The sequence below is a fragment of the Zootoca vivipara genome, chromosome Z1 (assembly GCF_965207765.1).
Source record: "Zootoca vivipara chromosome Z1, rZooViv2.hap1.1, whole genome shotgun sequence".
Taxonomy (NCBI): Eukaryota; Metazoa; Chordata; class Lepidosauria; order Squamata; family Lacertidae; genus Zootoca; species Zootoca vivipara.
The window spans coordinates 37,672,511-37,691,486 of NC_142583.1; the positions used below are offsets into that span (position 1 = coordinate 37,672,511).

An 18,976-nucleotide genomic window follows, 5' to 3' on the forward strand; every position below is an offset into this window, starting at 1 on the left:
GTCAGAGATGCACAAGGGAAACTGTGTTGCCAAAAGTCTTTTTTATTATGGATTTTTATATTATGGATTGTGTTCTGCATTCTTTTATTAATACCATTGCTTAACACAAGTGTGTCATAGCCTTTGGCTAGAAAACAAACTTATGAACTGAACTACTCACTTGACTACACTTGTTGCTAACTCATTCCAGATGTTGCTGGACTACAAAACTTATCATCCTTAAGTGGCTGGGGCTGATGGGAGGTGAGAAAGAAACATAATCTGGAACATCATCCGTAGGAGGTAGGCTGCTCTTCTACTCAGACCTGAAACTGCACCAATGGGTAGGAACATTGGTCAATGTAGCCATTGCCAAACGCTTGATCAATGCCATATTTCAAACATGTAATGCTTTGCCAAAACTTCAGTACTGAGCTCACTGAACAAAAGTGCAATGTTAAAATATGTTTGTAACCTGTTTCCAAATGCCATGTTCTGCCCACCCACCCCCTTCCAATACAAGGCCGTGGTTGCTAATGTCAATATGCATTAGAAATGTTACTGTACTATCCTTGGAAGTGGTTCAGCCACATTTATTGCTTCGGCCATTAAATAGCATTTAGGAGTGGGGGGTGGGTGGGGGAGAGAGAAACTAGGTTAAAAGGGAGCATGTCCTGTAATTCAGCTAAATCATTCAAGTATATAGCTTGAGTTAGGACACTAGGAGTTAAAAATAGATTGTGGATTAAATATTAATGCAAAATAAGAATGTAAACAGAAAGTATGAGATGTGTTGATGTATTTCATTTCATTAGGCATAAAAAAGTTGAAAGCATCTCTTTAGAACCTAGATCATTTTAATAAAATAATCTCGTAGATTACAGAACACTATTTTGCTTCGTCTCGGGGGTCACGTCAAGACAAAGTTTGGTTTTCATTTTGCCTCTAACAAAAGAAAACAGCCTAGTGAAAAATATCTACAGCCGTGGCTCAATTTGACCCAGAGCTTGTGCCTTGGAACCAGCTTAGAATACCACCAACACATGACCTTAAAAAATACTAAACAATGAGATGATTGCCTTTACATATGGGCAGAGTACCCTGCCCTCATTATGATGAATATAATCATCCCCCCTACACACACATCTGAGAGTAGGAGGAAGGGCTTCCTGGTCACAGAGCAGGGCGTCTAGTGAGTCACACCATCTCTCCTGTGAGAAATTAATCAGTAACAAAAGTTGAAGAAATAACATTTAGAACTGTAATGTTCTATGCGATAGATGTTGATCAAGCAAGGTTGGAATAGCAAATGCCCAGCTGCTTGAACTGGAACCAATTCAAAACTCCATCCACTTCTCAAAATAAGACACATGACCATTAAATAACACTGTACAGTAGACTGATTTGGCACTGCACCATTACTCCTGCTGCCCCCAATATAAACTCAGTCTAGCTGTAGGGTGGAGGGGAAATGTGACACTTGCTGAACTTCAGCGTAATCTTGTTTTGCAATGCATTATCCACAGCACATTTATCTCTATCTATCTTTGGGAACAAAGATGACATCTGCCACAGAATGGCTTACATTTGTCTGACTGCTGCTTTCAATGTCATGTATCTGACACAAGTTAACCTTTCTTATAAAATCTAATGGAAGGGAAGAGAATTTCTCATCTGAAATGCCCTTACTGCTACTCTTGACCTACTTGGAAATTGTGGCCTGATGCTCTGAGCATTCACTTATTACTGCATGACTGCAGTAGGTAATCACAACACACTTTTGGCTACATTTTTTAAATTAAAAAATATGTACTTGTTTAGATAATGAATCTTAAAACTCATACCATCCTTGATCTCTTTGCACTTGTGCTGTAAGCAGTAAGTTAAGATAGATATTATGCTATTTTGTAAATTCAGCTCTGCATGGTGGGAGCACTATTTGGACAAAGACAAAAATATTGTGTTAATCTACCCTGAAAGCATGTTTGACTTAAAATTGTGTGTATGGTTATTTTGAAGAGCATCTCCAATGACCTAGGGCCTTATTAATTCATAACATTTAGGATTATAATTTTTGTTCAGGATATTATGGTTGTTAACAACAGCTGTTAAAAAGTTGCTAAAAATAAATGTGTTACCACTTGCTCCTCTAAGGCACAAACAGAAAGTTTAGGCTGCAATCCTATACAAAAATGAGGACTGACTTCTCAGTAGTCATGCAGGCATGCTGTTAGTTTCCTAATGAGTGAGTGTAAAGTTGAGCATCCAGGTCTGAATTTTTCATTCTTTCAGTAGCCATCTCCAGTGACACACAGTACAATTAAATATAATCAACTGCATTAATAAGCAAGTCAGTCCATATCTGGCTAAACGTTGCTGATCATTTTATGGCCGCATCCTGGAAGCTGTCTTGAGTACACAAGCCATGCCACCCAAAATGGTGAACTGGTCCAAGTGTGCTGAATAAGGTTGAATGTTTTTGTTTTTGCAAGTTCCATATCTCAGCAATTGGGAAGTAGGTGGTGACCTTGCAGTTATCACAGTCCTATTTGCTTTTTATGATGCTGAGGTTGGTTCCTGGTTCCTTATTCAACAGAGCGCTCCATGAATAGCCTAAACTGTTAACTTGACCCAATAACATGGAATATGTATTATAATACACTACGGTATATCATACATCTCCATCACTGGGAAACTCTCCTCTTTCAGGTGCATCATCATGCTCTGGGACAAAAAAAACCCCAAGTTGCTTTAGTGCAAAGCAGATTAATGCACAATGACCTCAGTCTGCAGTTATGAGTAAGGGAACTGTAGCCGTGCATCCTAAAATAAGCATTGGGCCACCCCAGATGACACATCCGCACCACCAGGGTAACATGCCATAGAGCCCTAAGTGAAGTCCAACTGCTCAGCCCCATTCCTTTGCCTCTGCCTACTAGCTGCCAACAAGGGAAGACTTCCATCATAGACCAAGGAAGACCCAGCTGCCCTGCTCCACCTGCTTTCCTCAGATATTTTTTGGCTGGAGCTGCTGCCTGGTATTCTACCAGAGAAGAACAGGGCAAGGGTATAATTCGGCTCCATACAGATACCATGCAATTGCTATTCCTGTGCTAGTTGCGATTGTCTGTTGAGCATCTTCACCTAATGGTGAAGGGTGGGCAAGAAGTCCAATGGATAAACAAGCTGGAGGGGGAGGCCTTGGATGAGAAGATGGAAGATTCAAAATAATTGGGACAGGCTGAAAAACTAGGCCAAAGCCAACATGATAAAAAGTCCTGAAATTAGGTACAGTGCAAAAAATAAAATGCACTAACATAAGGTAGACTGGAGGACTGTCACTCACGGGAGATAGAGCAGGCTTCTACTCTGTTGTTCTTGGTGGCAGTTCTAGAACCAATGGGTGGAAATTGCACAGAAGGAAATCCCAGCAAAACATGAGAAACTTCTTGACTACAGTATATAAGTTGCTCCATGGTGGACCAAACTGCCTCAGCAGGTGGTGCCAGACTTTGTGTTGCTAGAGCAAATGTATCTGAGCAAACTAAAGGCTGGATGGCCATTTCAGCCATGCTGTGGTTGCATACTACATTATAGATCATGCACTGAGCATGGGGTTGTTTTAGAGTGGCCTTTCTCAACCTGGGGCCCCTGTCCATATTTTGGACCACAACTCCCTGTGCTGTCTGGGGCTGATGGGAGCTGTGGTCCAGAAGAGCCCCAAGGATGGGAAAGGCTGGACTAGAGGACCTTCCAACTCTTTGGGTTCCAATTTGTGATTTTGCACCACACCGTCTGGAATCTGGATAATTCATGGTTTGTGCACTGAAGTCGGCAGACTTGGATGCAAGGCATGATACGGCGAAGGCAGACTTCGAGTTAATAAATCTTGATCCCCGATGAGTTTTAGCCTGATCTAAGCCCGTTTCACATCGCCAAAGGGCGCTTAGATTGCGCCGTGAGCCCACCCACCCCTCTCCAAACCCACCGAGTGAAATCCATTCTTTCGACTCTTTGGCGCTGTCCTGAACGCAGCCCTCTCAAAGTTCCCCGCGAGAGGAGGGCCCGATCCTTGTCGCGGGGTGGACGCGGCTGGGGGGCGCGGGGGCGATAAGGATACGGGAACCTGTTGTGGCGCGTCCCTGGATGTGGGGCAGAGGGTGGGAATCCTGGCCCGGGAAAGACGCGCCTACTGTAGGTACAGTACTGTACGCAGAAGGCGGAAACTGCCCTCCCCGCTCGGAGCGGGAGCATTTCCCTCCGCGTGATGCATGTGCAGCTCAGCCTTTCCCGCCCGCCCGCTCGCTGGCTGGGCTGGCCTTGCGTGGCCTGCTCTACCCGCCTCCCCTCCCCGGGTGTGGAAGCGCGGCTCGTCGGCGGCCAGCCGTCGACCCAAGCCGGCCGGAGACAGCCCTTGCGGCGCTCCCGCCTTTCCCTGCACTTTGGTGCCGGGAGGGGCGGAGAGGCGGCTCTTCAGAACCCGCTGCTGCTGCGAGGCGCGCCTGAAAAGAGAGGGAGGGAGGGAGACCGCTAAGCTCCTCCTCTCGCTCGCCTTCCCTTCCCTCCAGCAGCTCCAGGAACCAGCAGCAGCAGCAGCCCGCTGGGTGACTGCGAGAGACGGAACGAGGCGGAAAAACAGACCGGGAAGCAAAAGCGGCGAGAAGGAAGGAGGAAGGAAGGGAGGCGTGAGGGGGGGAAGCGGCGGCAGCGGCAGCAGCAGCGGGAGAAGGTGAAGAGGAAAGGACGCGCGCGCAGAGAAGAGGCGGCCGGGGGGGGGGTGAGAAGAGCGGAGGGCGCGCGCAGTGGGAGAGGGGGAAAAACCCCCCAAAAGTTTACACCCTCCGAAGCTGCTCTCTGGTCTCCCACCCACCGCTTCTCTCGGCGGCGCTGCTGGCGCGGATGGCAGTTTCACCTGGAATGACAGAAGTTTAAATTTTATTTTATTTTATTTTTGGTGACCATTCTCCACGGCGTCTGTCTTCTCTTAAAAAAAACCAAAAAACACACAATAATAATTAAATAAAAGAATAAAACCTGCCGGATCCGACGCTCCCTTCCCTTTCTACCCCCCCCCCCACGCCCTCCAGCAACGGTCGGCGATGTGACAGCCAGGGGGCAAAGCTTTTTCGCCAGCCTTGCCTTGCGGAGAGAGCTGTCAGCGAGGAGGCTGAGCCGAGCGGACTTCTAGCTGTCGCGGCCCCGGCGCCCCCTCCAAAGAGGCTGGAAGTACGGCGGCTCCCCCCCCCCCCCCCACGCTGACGGGTCTTGCGTGTGAGAGCGTTGCAACCTCCTTCTCAGTCTCTCGCAACCTTCCCCCCCGCTCCCTGCTTCCAGGATTTAACCCCAAATCTCCTCTGGATCCACCTTCTTCCGTGGCCATTCGTTCCCCATTGGCTGCGGTCAGCGCTTCTGGATCGGACTCGCAGAAGTGCAGGGTCTTGCCTCCTCCGGCCATTGCACGTCGCGGGGGGTGACGGAAAAATGAAGGTGAGTACCCAGGGGGTGGGGTGGGGGTCGAGCAGCTCGCTACACTTTGCTTAGAGTCCCAGCGTCTCCAGGGAAGAAAAGAGCTTTCCTTTTTTTCCTTTTTTTTAATGGAGGGGAAGAGCTGGAGGTCCAGATGTACAGTATTTAGTTCTCAGCATGGTGAGAATTTTTTATTCTTTATTTTAAAGAGAGCGAATTAATTGGGACTCAGTAACTCCTCTTGGGGAGGGGATGTGCAGAAAAGGCACTTCCAGGACGCTGCTAGTGCTGGGTATACCCAATGAAAAAACTTAGTTTGCGGTTTGGGGGGCATTGCAAGCACTCCGGCCTTGGGAAACAATTCGGGAGCTTGCACTAGTTCTTCGGCGCGTTATTAGCTGTAGAAACGGGGATCGATATCTGTCGAAAGGGCTGAAACACGGGGGGCACGTGACTTCTAAAATAGTCTGCCGATATTGTGGAGGTCTGTGCCCTCTCTCTCTCTTAGGAAGAAAACAGTCCTTGCAGTTTTAAATATGCACGAAGCAGAGGTAGTGTGTGTCAGTGTGTCTGCCTGTGTGTTTGATTTTTAAGTCGCCTTTTGGAGTGGTTTCCTCGCTCTTGACTGAGCTACTTTTTCGCGAGTCTCTCTCGCCCAGGGTGCCTGGAATTCCATTAAACTTTATTTCTCAGGGAGTTATTTTGGTCTGAGTATGAAATGGAGAGAAACGGGATCGAGAAGGGTGTGTGCGCGCAAACCGAGGGGAGGGGGAAGGCGATGTCTGCCGTCGGGAGGAAAGGCGGGGGGATCGCTTACACCGCTGCTGTCGATATCGGGTTTGGGGGGAGGTCAGCATTTTGGGGGGGGCACGGGCGGGCGGAGGTGATCTTGCTTCCTTGACCCCCCGGAAACGTCCGTCATTTCAGCCAGCTTTCCAGACGGAGAAGTGGCGGGGGGGGGGAGGAAAAGACAGAGAGAGAAAGAGAAATGTCCGTGCCTTCCAAAAAAATATATTTAGAAACTCTGCCCTCAAAGATGGAGCGCGCGGGGAAATGCTCCCGCCCTAGCCCTCCTTGGGGGGGGGGGGTCTCGTGTTTTGGGGATCCGGTTGGATGGCTCCCGTTTATTAGTCCGCGCAACTTTCGTAAATAAAAGAAAAAAAATGCCCCGAGCAGGACTTGGAGAAGAAGATACCAGACGCAATGAGGGAACCAGAGGGCAAGTCCTTGAGGCGCTTCGCGGGTTTCTGTGTGTGCGTTTTCGAAAGGGGGGGTGGGCGGGTAGAGAGGAAGGAGGGCTGCTTCTTACACCGGCAGCGCTCGTGTTCCCTTAAACGTTTTTTAAAGAAATTTATGGGGGGGGGGTGGAATGACACGAAAACGTGACCGTTGTTGCTTTTGCGGCTGCTGTGCTCCTGGAAGGGGGAGGCGGGGGAGGAGGGAGAGGCAACGGTTCGGGCGCAGAACGGAAGCGGCCCCCATCGTGCTCACCTTGGTACAGGTGGAGTTAATGTCTCCGAGAGACCTCGGGAGGCGGGGAAAGGAGGCTCGGAAGCCAGCCCCTAATCTGGATATCGCCTCCATTAAAAAGAAAAAGAAAGCGGGGGGGGGTGTAGGAGGTAGCTTGGGAAGGAAGGAGGCGCAGCTTCAGGGCATGGGGGTGGGGGGTGGGATCCAGCTCCAGCTCCAACTCTCGCCTGAATGGATTTCTTCTGCGCGAGGCTTTGCTAAAAAGCTATTTTCCCTTTCGCTGGCCATATGTTTTGGTGGACCGCTTTAAACATTATCCGATTAGTTTCTAAGTCTCGCTCTTCCCGGCAGCTCCAGCTGCAAAAGGCAGTCGAGAGGGTCAGGGAAGGGGAAGGAAATTTACAGGTTTCCCCCCCCCTCCACTTCCACCGCCCCACCGCGCAAGCACCGCCGGGGCGCTTCTCCTAGGTAGGCTCTGCAGCTTTAAGGAGAGATACATTTTCTAGCTTGTGTCGCAGCAACTTTGTATCAGTCATGTCGCCCGCCAGGTGACTGACAAAAGCTTTCGCCCAATGGGAAGCGCCGTAGACCCTGGTGCCGCGGCTTGGCTCTTCTCGCCGCCCAATGGGAGAGAGGGAGGGGAGGAACCCGGTTCTGAACTTTATCTGAGCATGTGACATGTTTTTAAAAGGACTTGGCACCTTCGCACGCGCGACCCCTCCTCTTCCCTCTCTCTGCCCTGAATAGTGTCATTGGGCGACACAACAAATCTCGAGTTGGGAATACTGTCCGGAGAATATAGCTGGCTGCTCGTTATTTCCTCCTCTGCGCCGAGACAGCCTTTCATTTCCGACCGTGGAGATTGACTTTAGGCGGGTGACACTTGGAAGGGGACGTGCGTATTATGCCTACAGGTGGAGGGAAAGTGTTATAGGTATGCAGGGCTGGGCTGGGCGGCGGGGGGGTGGGGTGGGGGGAGATCGTGACTAGCAGGGAGGAGTGACTGTACCCGTTAAATTATAGCAATAATGTGTAACGGTAGAGTTCAGGGACTTCTAATTAGGGAAGGAAAACGTAACTTTTTAAACGTGCATTAGAATAATGCTACCGGTATATTCGCACGTGGGGAGGCAGCTCCCAATGTTGCGTGTTCTCTCCGGTGTTTCCTGTGTGGGCTGGACGAGCCACAAATGATCGGCCACTCTGTGCAACTTTAAATATTATTTCTGGCAGAAACAACCCTGAGGAGATCCTTAGGAGGAAGAGCTGAGCCTAAATATCTTGTCTCAAGAGGACGCTTCTGTGTCAGGGAAGACATAACGGGTCTAAAGCTTGTGTAGGGTTTTGGGTTATTTGTCCACAGAGTGAAAGAGGCTGTTTTTAGGCTGGGTTTGTGTGCGTTGTTTGGATGGGAAACTAGGTTGGGTCAAACTGCATGCTGGGCTTTTAGAGGCCAGGAGAACCGTGTTTGGAGGCTATAGACTAGGCTTTCTGCTGAGTTAAAGGGCTGTGAGCCAGAAAAGCAACCACCAAGTTGAGATACAAAATTCTGTATAGGATAGCATGCCTTGCAGGAGTCGGATAGAGTGTGGAATTTTCAATGTGTCATTGTCAGGGATTGCTACTTCTACAGTAAAATGCGTATTTCTGTATCAAAGCTGATGGTCGCATTTAGGGTTACTCAGCTTTCATCTACTGTAGTTCAGTTTTGTTCAACTAGTTCCAAATGTAACAGCTTGTTAAGGGTGTATTTTATCCTCAAACTTATGCTAGAACGGGAACATGCATTAGTTACTGTTTCATCATATTTAAAGTTAACTGCAAGTTCTGTTACAAATGCAAGCCATGATGGAAGGGGCAGCAATTTCAGACCCTGTGACATATAGCTTATTACTTTAGACAGTTATAGAATATATTTCCTTTTTGGTGGTAGGGGGCAGATGGAAAGAAGAAGTGATAATTGAGTGTGAGATTTTATATCAATTTATACTGCTTGTGTTTGCTGTAAAATGAGGGAAACCTGCTTCAGTTTATGAATAAAAGCATAATCTCCATATAAAATATTCTGAAGTGAAGTGTATCTAATTTTCCAACTCCGTTCCGACATAATGATGTACACCAAAAGCTAGCTTTCATAAAAAGCTTTCTGTGTGTGCCTTAGCTGCCCCAACATACATGTGGTATGTGCAAAGACCACCCATCTAGAAGACAAGGTGGACCCTGGAGGTGAAGTGGTAACTCAGGTGTGCAGGGATTAGGGTTGTTGAGGAAGTAGCACCAGAACCTTGAATTGCAGAAAGCAACAGGGAGTAGGTGCAAATGTCATTGTAGTGCCGTGAACAGTGTTGACTTAAGATCATGGTTAGCAATAAAGCTCTGGGTGGCCTATGGACAAGTCATTCCTGGCCCACTTGTTAAATGTGTTCATAGGTAATGTTATGCTCCAAGCTCCATGGAGAAATGATGCAGTGTGCTGTTTGCTAGTGTCACCTTTGGAAGAGGTGGGCTTCAGTATTCTATACCAGTGGAAGCTTCCAAGTAGACATAATAGATCATCTAACTGACTTTCAACTTTGAGGTTATGAATGCATAAACAACAGTTGCCAGGTCACCAGATGAATGAGTTGAAAAATCTTTAGGCTGTTCCAGATACCTAAGATTTTAGGTAATAGAAGGCTCTATCCTCCAAAGTTATCAGGCTTGCACAATACCTTCATCTAGGTTGTGAGAAAGGTACAGGAGTAGCTTAATGTCTTTGCTTGTGTGATCTGTTTACACATATATCTTATCACAGCCAACAGTGAAAATGGCACAGAGAAATCAGCAGGGTAAAAATGCTTAGACAATCTTCAGGTGAACCTCACTGACCAACAGCAGAAGCAGATTCTCAGTTTCAAGTACACACTGGGGAGAAGGATATAGAAATCCAGTAGTGTTGGTTTCACCAATATTTGCTTGTTCTCTTACTTAAAAGTTAGTTGTACTCCCTATAAAAAGTTTATTTTCATTTTTGGGGTTTTTTGGAAGAAAATAGTAAACAAATTAACAGTTTTAAGTCAAGTTTAGTTCATTTTTTTAAATATGCAATTTATATTTAACTCTAGGGGGGAGTTGAATGAAGTGATGCACATTTGATAGATACATGCCATGATTTGCTACACGTGGCTTCATGTGAGTTAAGCAGTGTATAAATATTTTATGGCTATGACGTTATGCATGCATTTGTCACTTTGTTCTGTAAGATTTCACAAGTGTGTCTTCCTTACAAACCGGTCTCTGTGTATTTAGGCTAGCATGACCTTTAATCTCTTATTTACTTACAGAAATTAGAATGATAGGCTTGTCAGATTTAAGTCGCCATGACTTGATTCATACCTGGGTTTTTTCAAGTTCTAGCTAGTCTACACAAAAGTATATCTATTACTTCAGTACAGAGGGCAATATGATGGGAGAAAACTAAGGACTAAGTCACTGAAACAGTAGATTATCAACAGTTTGACAAGGGCAAGTAAACAGATGACAATGTAACGCTTAAATAAGGAGGCATAATGTTTAGCAAAATTAAAAATGCAAGCATGTGCATTGAATAGAAATAAGGCATGCATTCTGCAAACAGATCACCTGAACATCTTTCAATGCATGTATTTTGAATAACTAAATAATGTATCCATGCTGCCTTATTATTAAAGATTCAAGTCATCTGGTCTTTAGAGTATTTAGAGTATTATTAAAGACGACCAATTAATTCTTTCTCCTTTAAAGATTACAGTTCAGTTGCACAGCAAGGATATAGCCTTGTACAGTATATATGTTTTTCTAGAGGTTATTTTTTGGTCAATTGGAATACGGTGTAATCGGACTTAATCCTAGATACAGAAGTAAATTCCACTGAAATAAGGTAATTTGCTTGTGGATTTCGGACTGGGGTTTCAATTTGTAAATGGCTCCTCAGTTATGTGAGAGGAAAAATTGTGTTGTGAACAGTAAAGCTGTAATCATAAATGCACTTCCTATGGATTAAACATATATAGGAATGTGCTGCAAAGCTACAATCCTATGTACACTTACCTGAAACCAAGCACTGCTAAATACTGGGACTTAATTCTGAATAAGCATGCTTTGGACTGGGCTCCATATAAGATTCTCATGAATAATGTTTCAGCTCAAAGAAAATGTTTTTTTTTTAACTCTGCTGATAAGAATGGGGTTTTAAGAATGAGAATGCTTAGATTCCAAGAGCCAGATTTAATTTTCATTTCATTATGCAATGAAATGAAACTAGCTAAAGTGGCAGTTTATGCATCATGTAAACCATGGTTAATGGTGCACCATGAATACACCTACCTGGGCTGTTTAGCTCCTTTCCCATTTAGAAACAAATCACTAATCCTGGCTATGCGTTGCACGTGAATCATGGATCATTGTTCCTTTCTTCCTTTCAGTAGCAGTTAGGAGCAAAGCGAGTGCAGTCAGCTTATGCATGGTGAGCCCTAGTTTATGGCTAACTGTGACATAAGAACTCATCAAGTGTGTGTTGGGACAGCAATATGGACCTGTTAGGTCCATCTGCCCTACCTTGGTCTCCATGCATTTGATGTAATATCCACACAGTTTAGAGTGCTATGTATGTATGCCCGATACCCTTTGAAATCAGAGAGTTAACAGGTATGTGTAGGTCTCTTCAACTGTGTTCACTATTTAAACACTTTGCATTAAGCTCTCATGAATTGAAGGGTAAAACTTCATACTAGCAGGTATCCATAGGCCATATTAAAAGAAGACGACGACCAGTTTTTGTAAGAGTGAGCATTGATGGGACCACAGAAAGACCCTTGTCATCCAATGCTAGTATGCCAGCCTTCCATATCTTACCTCTTAAAATCCCTTTGCCAGTGTCACCACTCACTGAATTTTTTTCTCCACCCTCCTTGACCTCTCAGCTGCTAAATTAAAGAGATGGATAGAAAGAAACTGATGCCCATTGGTGACCCTTCCTGACTTTCCATCTATGAAGATGGCCTAATAGTGTGGATGGAATGGGTTGGTCATCATGGGCCATCCTTGGGACCTCAAAGAGCTTGATAAACACCTCAGCTCTTAGGTTTGACCGTTCTTATTCAGATGCTAGTTAGAATGTTCAGTTTACACAATCTACTGAAAGCATTGCAGAGGCCTTAGGTGACCTTTTAGACAAGTGTTTAGCTACTATAGCATTTTACATTTTATTTGATGTGTGCTGGGAGACATGCTGATTAGCCTTAAATTGGAAGATGAAGCTACAAATGTATTCGATAAGGACTGCAGATATTCTAATGTTGCATTGTGTTTGTGGGGGGGATGAAAAATTATTATCTTCAGATGGTTTACATATCTTTATAAAATGTTTTAAACCTGTTAACATTAAGTATGCTTTACATTTTGTGCATATTCAATGTGCCTTATTTGTGTTCAGCATGGTTGTTTCCTGATCAGTGGATTTTATTATAGATAATGTGCATGCTGTTAAATTGAATCTGTAAACATCACATTTCTAAAGGGTACAAATTTAGAACAAATTAATAAATGATAAACATGTGATTTACATTTGTATAGATGAGAGGGAAATACCCCTCAACAAACACATACACATTATTCTGCTTGTCCATATGCATATCATTTAAATTCAATTATTTAAACAAAATGGGAACATGTTGTATCTTGTATATTTACAGTGCAATCATCTACATTGCATCTCAGAAGTCCCATATAGTTCATTGGGACTTATTCCCAGGTAGGTAGGTATAGGATTGCAGCATTAAGGTAGCAATTTCAATACCTGGGATCTCAAGTCAATATTCTGTCTAAAGTTGCTGCCTGTAATATAGACCTTTTTTGGACTACACAGACTACTGATGTGACTCAATAAAAGACATCCTTATGTTCTTATAAAATAGCCAACATTAATACAACATTAATATTTTGTAATACAAATGTATGATTTTTCAATTGATTGAAAAATGTGGGTTTGTATTTTGTATTTCCCCTTTTTAAAAGTCCAAATGCAAATCAGGGATGAATTGTATTTCTTATTTATATTACTGAATAATGTCGCTTGGAGATCAGCCTCCTTCCAAGCACAGAATACTTTTCTGTGGCTTTCTCTGTGATTTATGTCCTCTTCCTGTCAGTTTTCTGATTCTTAATGAAGGAACAGAACCATGGGCTCAGTTTATTTACCAGTTAGCTTTGATCAATAACTTCTGGGAGACTGTACTGTCAAAAAAAGTGGTCAAACTCTGGGAATTATAGAACATCATTTTCATTGGAGATTTTTAGTCCCATGACGGGACTACCATTTATAGAGTTCCTAGAAATAAATCTTTAGCAGTTAAATATGTTATGTTTTGGTGTCAAAAGGGAGGGGAAAGAAACCTGTCTTACTTCTTGCCTACTGAGTTTGCTTGAGTTTCCAAAATGTATTTACTTATTACCTATACCATTGTAAGAACAATTAAAATGCATGGAATATGCAAATGAAATATTAAATATACTCTGAGGTCATTGTATCCACTGTCAATAGCAAAGAAAGTGGAATAACTTTACCAAGTTGTTTTAGTTATTTTGGCTTAGAAATTTGAAAAAAAAAAATTTCCAAGGGTGGACAGGGTACAAAATATAATATTCAGTATCATAGTTTTAAAAATTAGTTTATATGTAAGTAGTGAGGCTTATTGTTATGTAAGTGTGATTTCAGCTATAGTCTTTTGATGTATCACCGTGGTTTTATATGCATACATACTTACATTTTAATGTGCTATTTTCTTTTTATAGTTATGGAGACCAAAGGCTATCGCAATTATCCCAAAAGCCTAGATATGGAGAGACGCTGGAGTCAAGGCTCCCAGTCGATGGAGTATACTTCTGCAGGAGCAGAAGAGCGGTCCGAAGAGAGTAATAACTATATGGAGATAGTAAACGTGAGCTGTGCTTCTGGTGCTTTTCCAAACAGCAGTGCTCAAGGAAGCAACAAAGAAAAACCTGAACTACTTTCTTGCCTTCAGCAAGACCATAATCACCCTGGCATTTCAACCTCTGACATAAAAACTGAGTCAGACTCAAAGGAACTTTCTGCAACTGTAGCTGAATCAATGGGTTTGTACATGGATTCTGTAAGAGATGCTGATTTTACCTACGACCAGCAGAGTCAACAAGGCAACATAAATCCTGGAAAGATGTATCAGAATGTGGAACAGCTGGTAAAGCTATACAAAGAGAATGGTCACCACACATCTCCCTTGAACACCCCAAGCAGATCCCTGAGACCTCTAATATTGGAGTGTGCAAGCTCTATGAATGGTGGTATCATGCCAGGCACTGTCAAAAGCCCAAGAGTATGTCGAGAGAAGAGTCCTCCTGACTGTAGTCCTCAGAACATGACGACTTCAGTGTGCAGCCCTCCTGGAATTAATTCTGTATCGTCATCTACACCTAACAACTTTGAAAATTTCACAGTAAATAGCCCGGTCAACCAAGGAACTCCTTTGTCATGTTCACCCAACATTGAAAACCGAGGCTCAATGCTGCACAGTCCTGCACATGCTAGCAACGTGGGATCTCCTCTTTCTAGTCCTATAAGTAGCATGAAATCACCCATTTCAAGCCCTCCTAGTCACTGTAGTGTGAAATCTCCAGTTTCAAGTCCTAATAATATCACCATGAGATCCTCAGTATCCAGTCCTGCAAATATAAACTCAAGGTGCTCTATTGCCAGCCCTTCCAATGCCAATAATAGGTCCACACTTTCTAGTCCAGCTGTTAGTACTGTGGGATCCTCTATGTGTAGTCCAGTAAATGGTTCACTAGCCTTTCCTGCATCGAGCACACCTGTTGGACCTGGCACAGGCCAAGACATCGTTCCTAGTCCAGATGCAAAAGACAATAAAGGTGCTCTAGCAGTCATATTTCCTAAAATAGAGGAAATGGAAGATGCCATCCCTAATAGTGAAGTAGCTAATCAAATGACTCTTGTTCAGCGTATAAAACCTGAACCCGAAGGGGTATTCAGTAGCTCATGTCTTGGAGAAAATAGCAAAGTCAGTTCTGATTCTCCATTTTCAGTATCAATAAAGCAAGAATCAGCTAAGCATTCTTGCTCTGGTGCTTCTTTTAAAGGGAATCAAACTGTAAATCCATTTCCATTTATGGATGGGCCCTATTTTTCATTCATGGATGATAAAGACTTCTATTCTCTTTCTGGGATTTTAGGACCACCTAATTCATTTGATGGCACATGTGAAAGTAGTGGGTTTCTAAATCCAGGCCTAGCTGTAGGAATTAAACAGGAGCCTGACGAGAGCAGCTATTATCAAGAGAACACTCTGCCACCCTCTGCCATTGTTGGTGTGAATTCAAGTGGACAGTCATTTCACTATAGGATTGGAGCGCAAGGCAAAATATCTGTACACCGACCTGTTGGCAGAGAGCAGTCTTTTCAGCATATGAACTCGTTTCCTCCAGTAAGTACTCTTGTGGAGCCATGGAAATCACATTCTGAACTGTCTGCCAGAAGAAATGATGGGTATCCAGTCCTAGAATACATTCCAGAAAATGTGTCAAGGTAAGTGTGCTCTTCTTGTACTGCATGAAAATAACGGTTGCCTTCATTTTCAATTTTGTTTGGTAATATTCTTCAAAACTGCACAGTAATGTGTGTTGCAATGTGTATTATTAGAATTATTAGAATATTAGTCGGTTTCCCCAGTAAACATGCCAGATTTTGTTATTGGCTAGTTATGCACACTCAAGGAGCACATTTAAAATTTTAATTGTAATAATGTTTTTACTCATTTTAAAGGTGATACTTTAGTAGGCTTCTGGGTTTCAGCATCAAAATATCATTATATACAGAACATTAGCATGGAGATTCAATGGGTTTGGGGTTTTTTTTTATTCCCAGTGCTTTGCAACCATTGCCTAAAAGTGTGAATCAAATAGAGAAAAAATTAATAATGTGTCTGTCAGGGATTATATTTATAAAGTTTCCTTGATTGCATGTATGCATTAGTTTCCAATGGGCTAAATTTAGAAAATTATAAAGGCTTTTAGAAGCATTATTTCCCTGTTTGTACTAATTTATGAGCATGGTAGCTTAATTGTACTCTCAGATGCCTCCTGAAATTAGGAGAGTAGTAAAGCCTAATAACTTCTGAAACAATTACACGATTGTAGTACAGTTGTACCTTGGTTTTAGAACAGCTTAGTTCACAAATAACTTGAAACTCAAACATCGCAAACCCGGAAGTAGGTGTTCTGGTTTGCGAACCGTCGCCCCTGAACAGCCCCATCCAGACCAGGCTTCCTCGGAAGGAAGTCCAGATCAGGGCGGCAGGCAAGGAAGGCGCACACAGTGCTCAGGAAGGGAACACGGCAGTGCAAAGGGGTGGGGGTTTGGGATGCCCAAAGGATCCCTGCACCACGGCGCCATTTAAGCTTAAGATGGCCCTGATTATGTTACTAATAAACAATGTTTTCTTAAGAAAATCCATAGAAAAAAATATAGCAGTGGTGAGGGAAGGTCCATTTTACAGCATTGCCAGTTCTACTCTTCCCAAGCACACAGATCCTGCAGAGTTTGTTGGCCTCACTTTGGAAATCTGGTTTGTCATTTCCTGATGGAGTTCATGGCAACGGGTAATTTCCTGTGTTTTCCAGCCCAATTAATTTAATGGGGGTACAAACTACAATGTGATGCACCACAGATTCTCTGGTCTTCTTCAAGCCAGTGCTTTAAAAAAAATGTTAGGGGTACTCACATTTTCCTACTCATATTGAAATACTGCCCCTCAATGAGGCCAAACTTAGATTCACAAAATGTTTAGGAGTATGCGTACCCCCACCAAAGAAAGCATTGCTTCAAGCCCTTTTATACTTTCTGCACCCCCCCCCCATTCCCAAGAGGAAGTTTGCTTAGGAAGAGGTTAAGTGTCTGGGAGTTCTGCAACAAGCTTTCCAAAGTTTGTTTGCGTTTTCAGATTTTGTTGGGAAAAAAGCTTGAAAAGACCCAACCATTTTCTGAAGGAGCTTGGGGGAAAAAACTCACTAGTTAAAAGTGTGGTGATGACTAGCAAACTGACCTTCATTAAGTGTTTTTGGCTATGCATTTATTGGAATCCACATAGGGCTCTTTTGCGTGGAAGATACTAGTAGCATCAACTCACTAGATTAATGGTTCTCAAATCAGACACACACTTCCTGCCTTATTTACAGTAATGAATAATCACCTTCTAATATGCATTAAAATTAGTGTTTTATATATTTGCCTGGCAAAGCCAAACACTTCCAAATGATCTTGGATTTAAGAAGCACTCTGCCTATAATTATCCTAAGTAGTTTTGCATAGCATATTTACCTAATTTTGATCAGAAAGGTACAAATAAGTTACATCTTCAGGAACTGTATAGAGAAATGATCAGAAGCTATGTTTTCTTTTTCTAAAACATCTGTTTGATCCAAAACTGTACTAGGATTTTCATGTATGTTGAACGATCAGAGATCTAGTTCTTCCTGCGAGTCCTGCAAGTGAGGGGAAGTGATTAACAAAGGAGGGGCTTCCTGTAAGGGCAGCCAGTTTTCCTACACTTTGTTGTTTGTCTTTTCCTTACACAACAACATAAACTGTATCTTTTCAGAACTACAAAATACCATACCTGCTAAATGTTGTTCTCAATATCATCTTTGTTGTTTTATATCTCTTAATGGGTTTTTAATTAGCCAATTATTTGTTGAGTAGGTTTTTTATACAAACATTTTATATATTTTATTAACAAAATACATCAGAAATACTGGCATATTTTTCTGCTGTAGGAATTGGCATCCTCCTGTTAGAAATTTTTGGTTAGCCAAGAAGCAGCCTCTCTCCCAAGCAAAGTTGGCAGAGAACTAGGGGATACCGTGGTTTGATCAGCAACAGGCAAGGCAGATAGGCCTGTGAAGGATCCATGCAGTAGATTGATATATTCCTATGTGGGTTTTCTAGGGGAACCTCAAGATGTAACAAATGAGTCTGGGGAAACCCTGTGTCATTTTTTCACAATTATTTTCAAGGCTAATGGGCCTCTCTGGGGTTTTCAGACTGAATAGGGAAATGTTTTTGGTGATCATAAAGGACATGCTCGTAACTTTTCCCTTATATAAGTCTGTAACGCCAAAGTTCAGGATAAATTGAGCCTAGTTCTGCACGAATTTAACATAAATTCAATGGGAAGAGAAGACCATCAGTGTCCATACAGTCTTCTTGTTCCATTTGCTGAGTATAAAGATTCAGTGGTCAAATTACACCAGTCTATGGAATTCACCAACCCTCTCAGAAAACCATATCACCCCTTTTAAATGAGGAAGGGACAAATTCTTCCATTCCATCACCTGTCTTTTGAAAACTACATTGCAATATGATTTTTCTCTTTTGAACCAATCAGTATTTGTTGCTGTTTTATTGATGTTTTGAATGATGGTTTCATAGATGGTTTCCCCTAGTATTAGTTTTGTAAGGTCTTGATGTATTTTTTGAAACTGGATTATGAAAATTAAAGTTTCAGGGGTCACAGTTACATCATTGTATGGAATCCACCGAACCCCTCAAAACTATATCACCTTTAAAAAAAATACACAGAGGAAGGAACAAATACACAATGAGTCATTATTCTCATGCCTTTCCTACAATGAGTTTGCAAAGGGCTCATTACCTTTGCAGTGTTTGTCATGGCATCACACCAGACAACCAGGAAGTGATGCAAGCAATTTCTCTCTCTCAGCTGAGCTTTGCTGGGTTTTGGGTGGAAAAGTCTGTGAATGAAATTTCCCCTAAGTCCAATTCTTCACTGGCAGTGTTAGCGTGGGAAGTAGCCATATCACATATCCCTGCCATTTTCTTTTCTATGTTACTGGAGCAGTTTGGGAACAAATCACACACACAGCCTTTCAAGCTGCTGATATAATATTGAAACTGGTTCTTAGACCCAAGTAATCTTCCCTGCCACCTCTCAAATATTGGAAACTTTCATACACATGTAAAATTCTTTTTTAT

General features: G+C 43.1%; 1 protein-coding gene across 11 annotated transcripts in view; it reads left to right on the forward strand.

Moving 5' to 3' along the window:
• Window positions 1–4,597: 4,597 nt before the first annotated feature.
• NR3C2 (nuclear receptor subfamily 3 group C member 2) overlaps window positions 4,598–18,976 on the forward strand; it is a 136,296-nt gene continuing 121,917 nt past the window's right edge. For 2 of the 11 annotated variants that reach the window (XM_088660255.1, XM_088660256.1), the window contains exons 1-2: window positions 5,601–5,625; window positions 13,726–15,511. In XM_088660255.1, the coding sequence (XP_088516381.1) occupies window positions 13,728–15,511 (1,784 nt within the window). In that variant the 5' untranslated portion in view covers window positions 5,601–5,625; window positions 13,726–13,727. Of the gene's footprint in view, window positions 5,467–5,600; window positions 5,626–7,122; window positions 7,384–7,556; window positions 7,850–10,019; window positions 10,087–13,725; window positions 15,512–18,976 lie in introns of those variants that run through there. The other 9 variants (XM_035114099.3, XM_060278643.2, XM_088660258.1 and 6 more) reach the window with 8 other exon arrangements.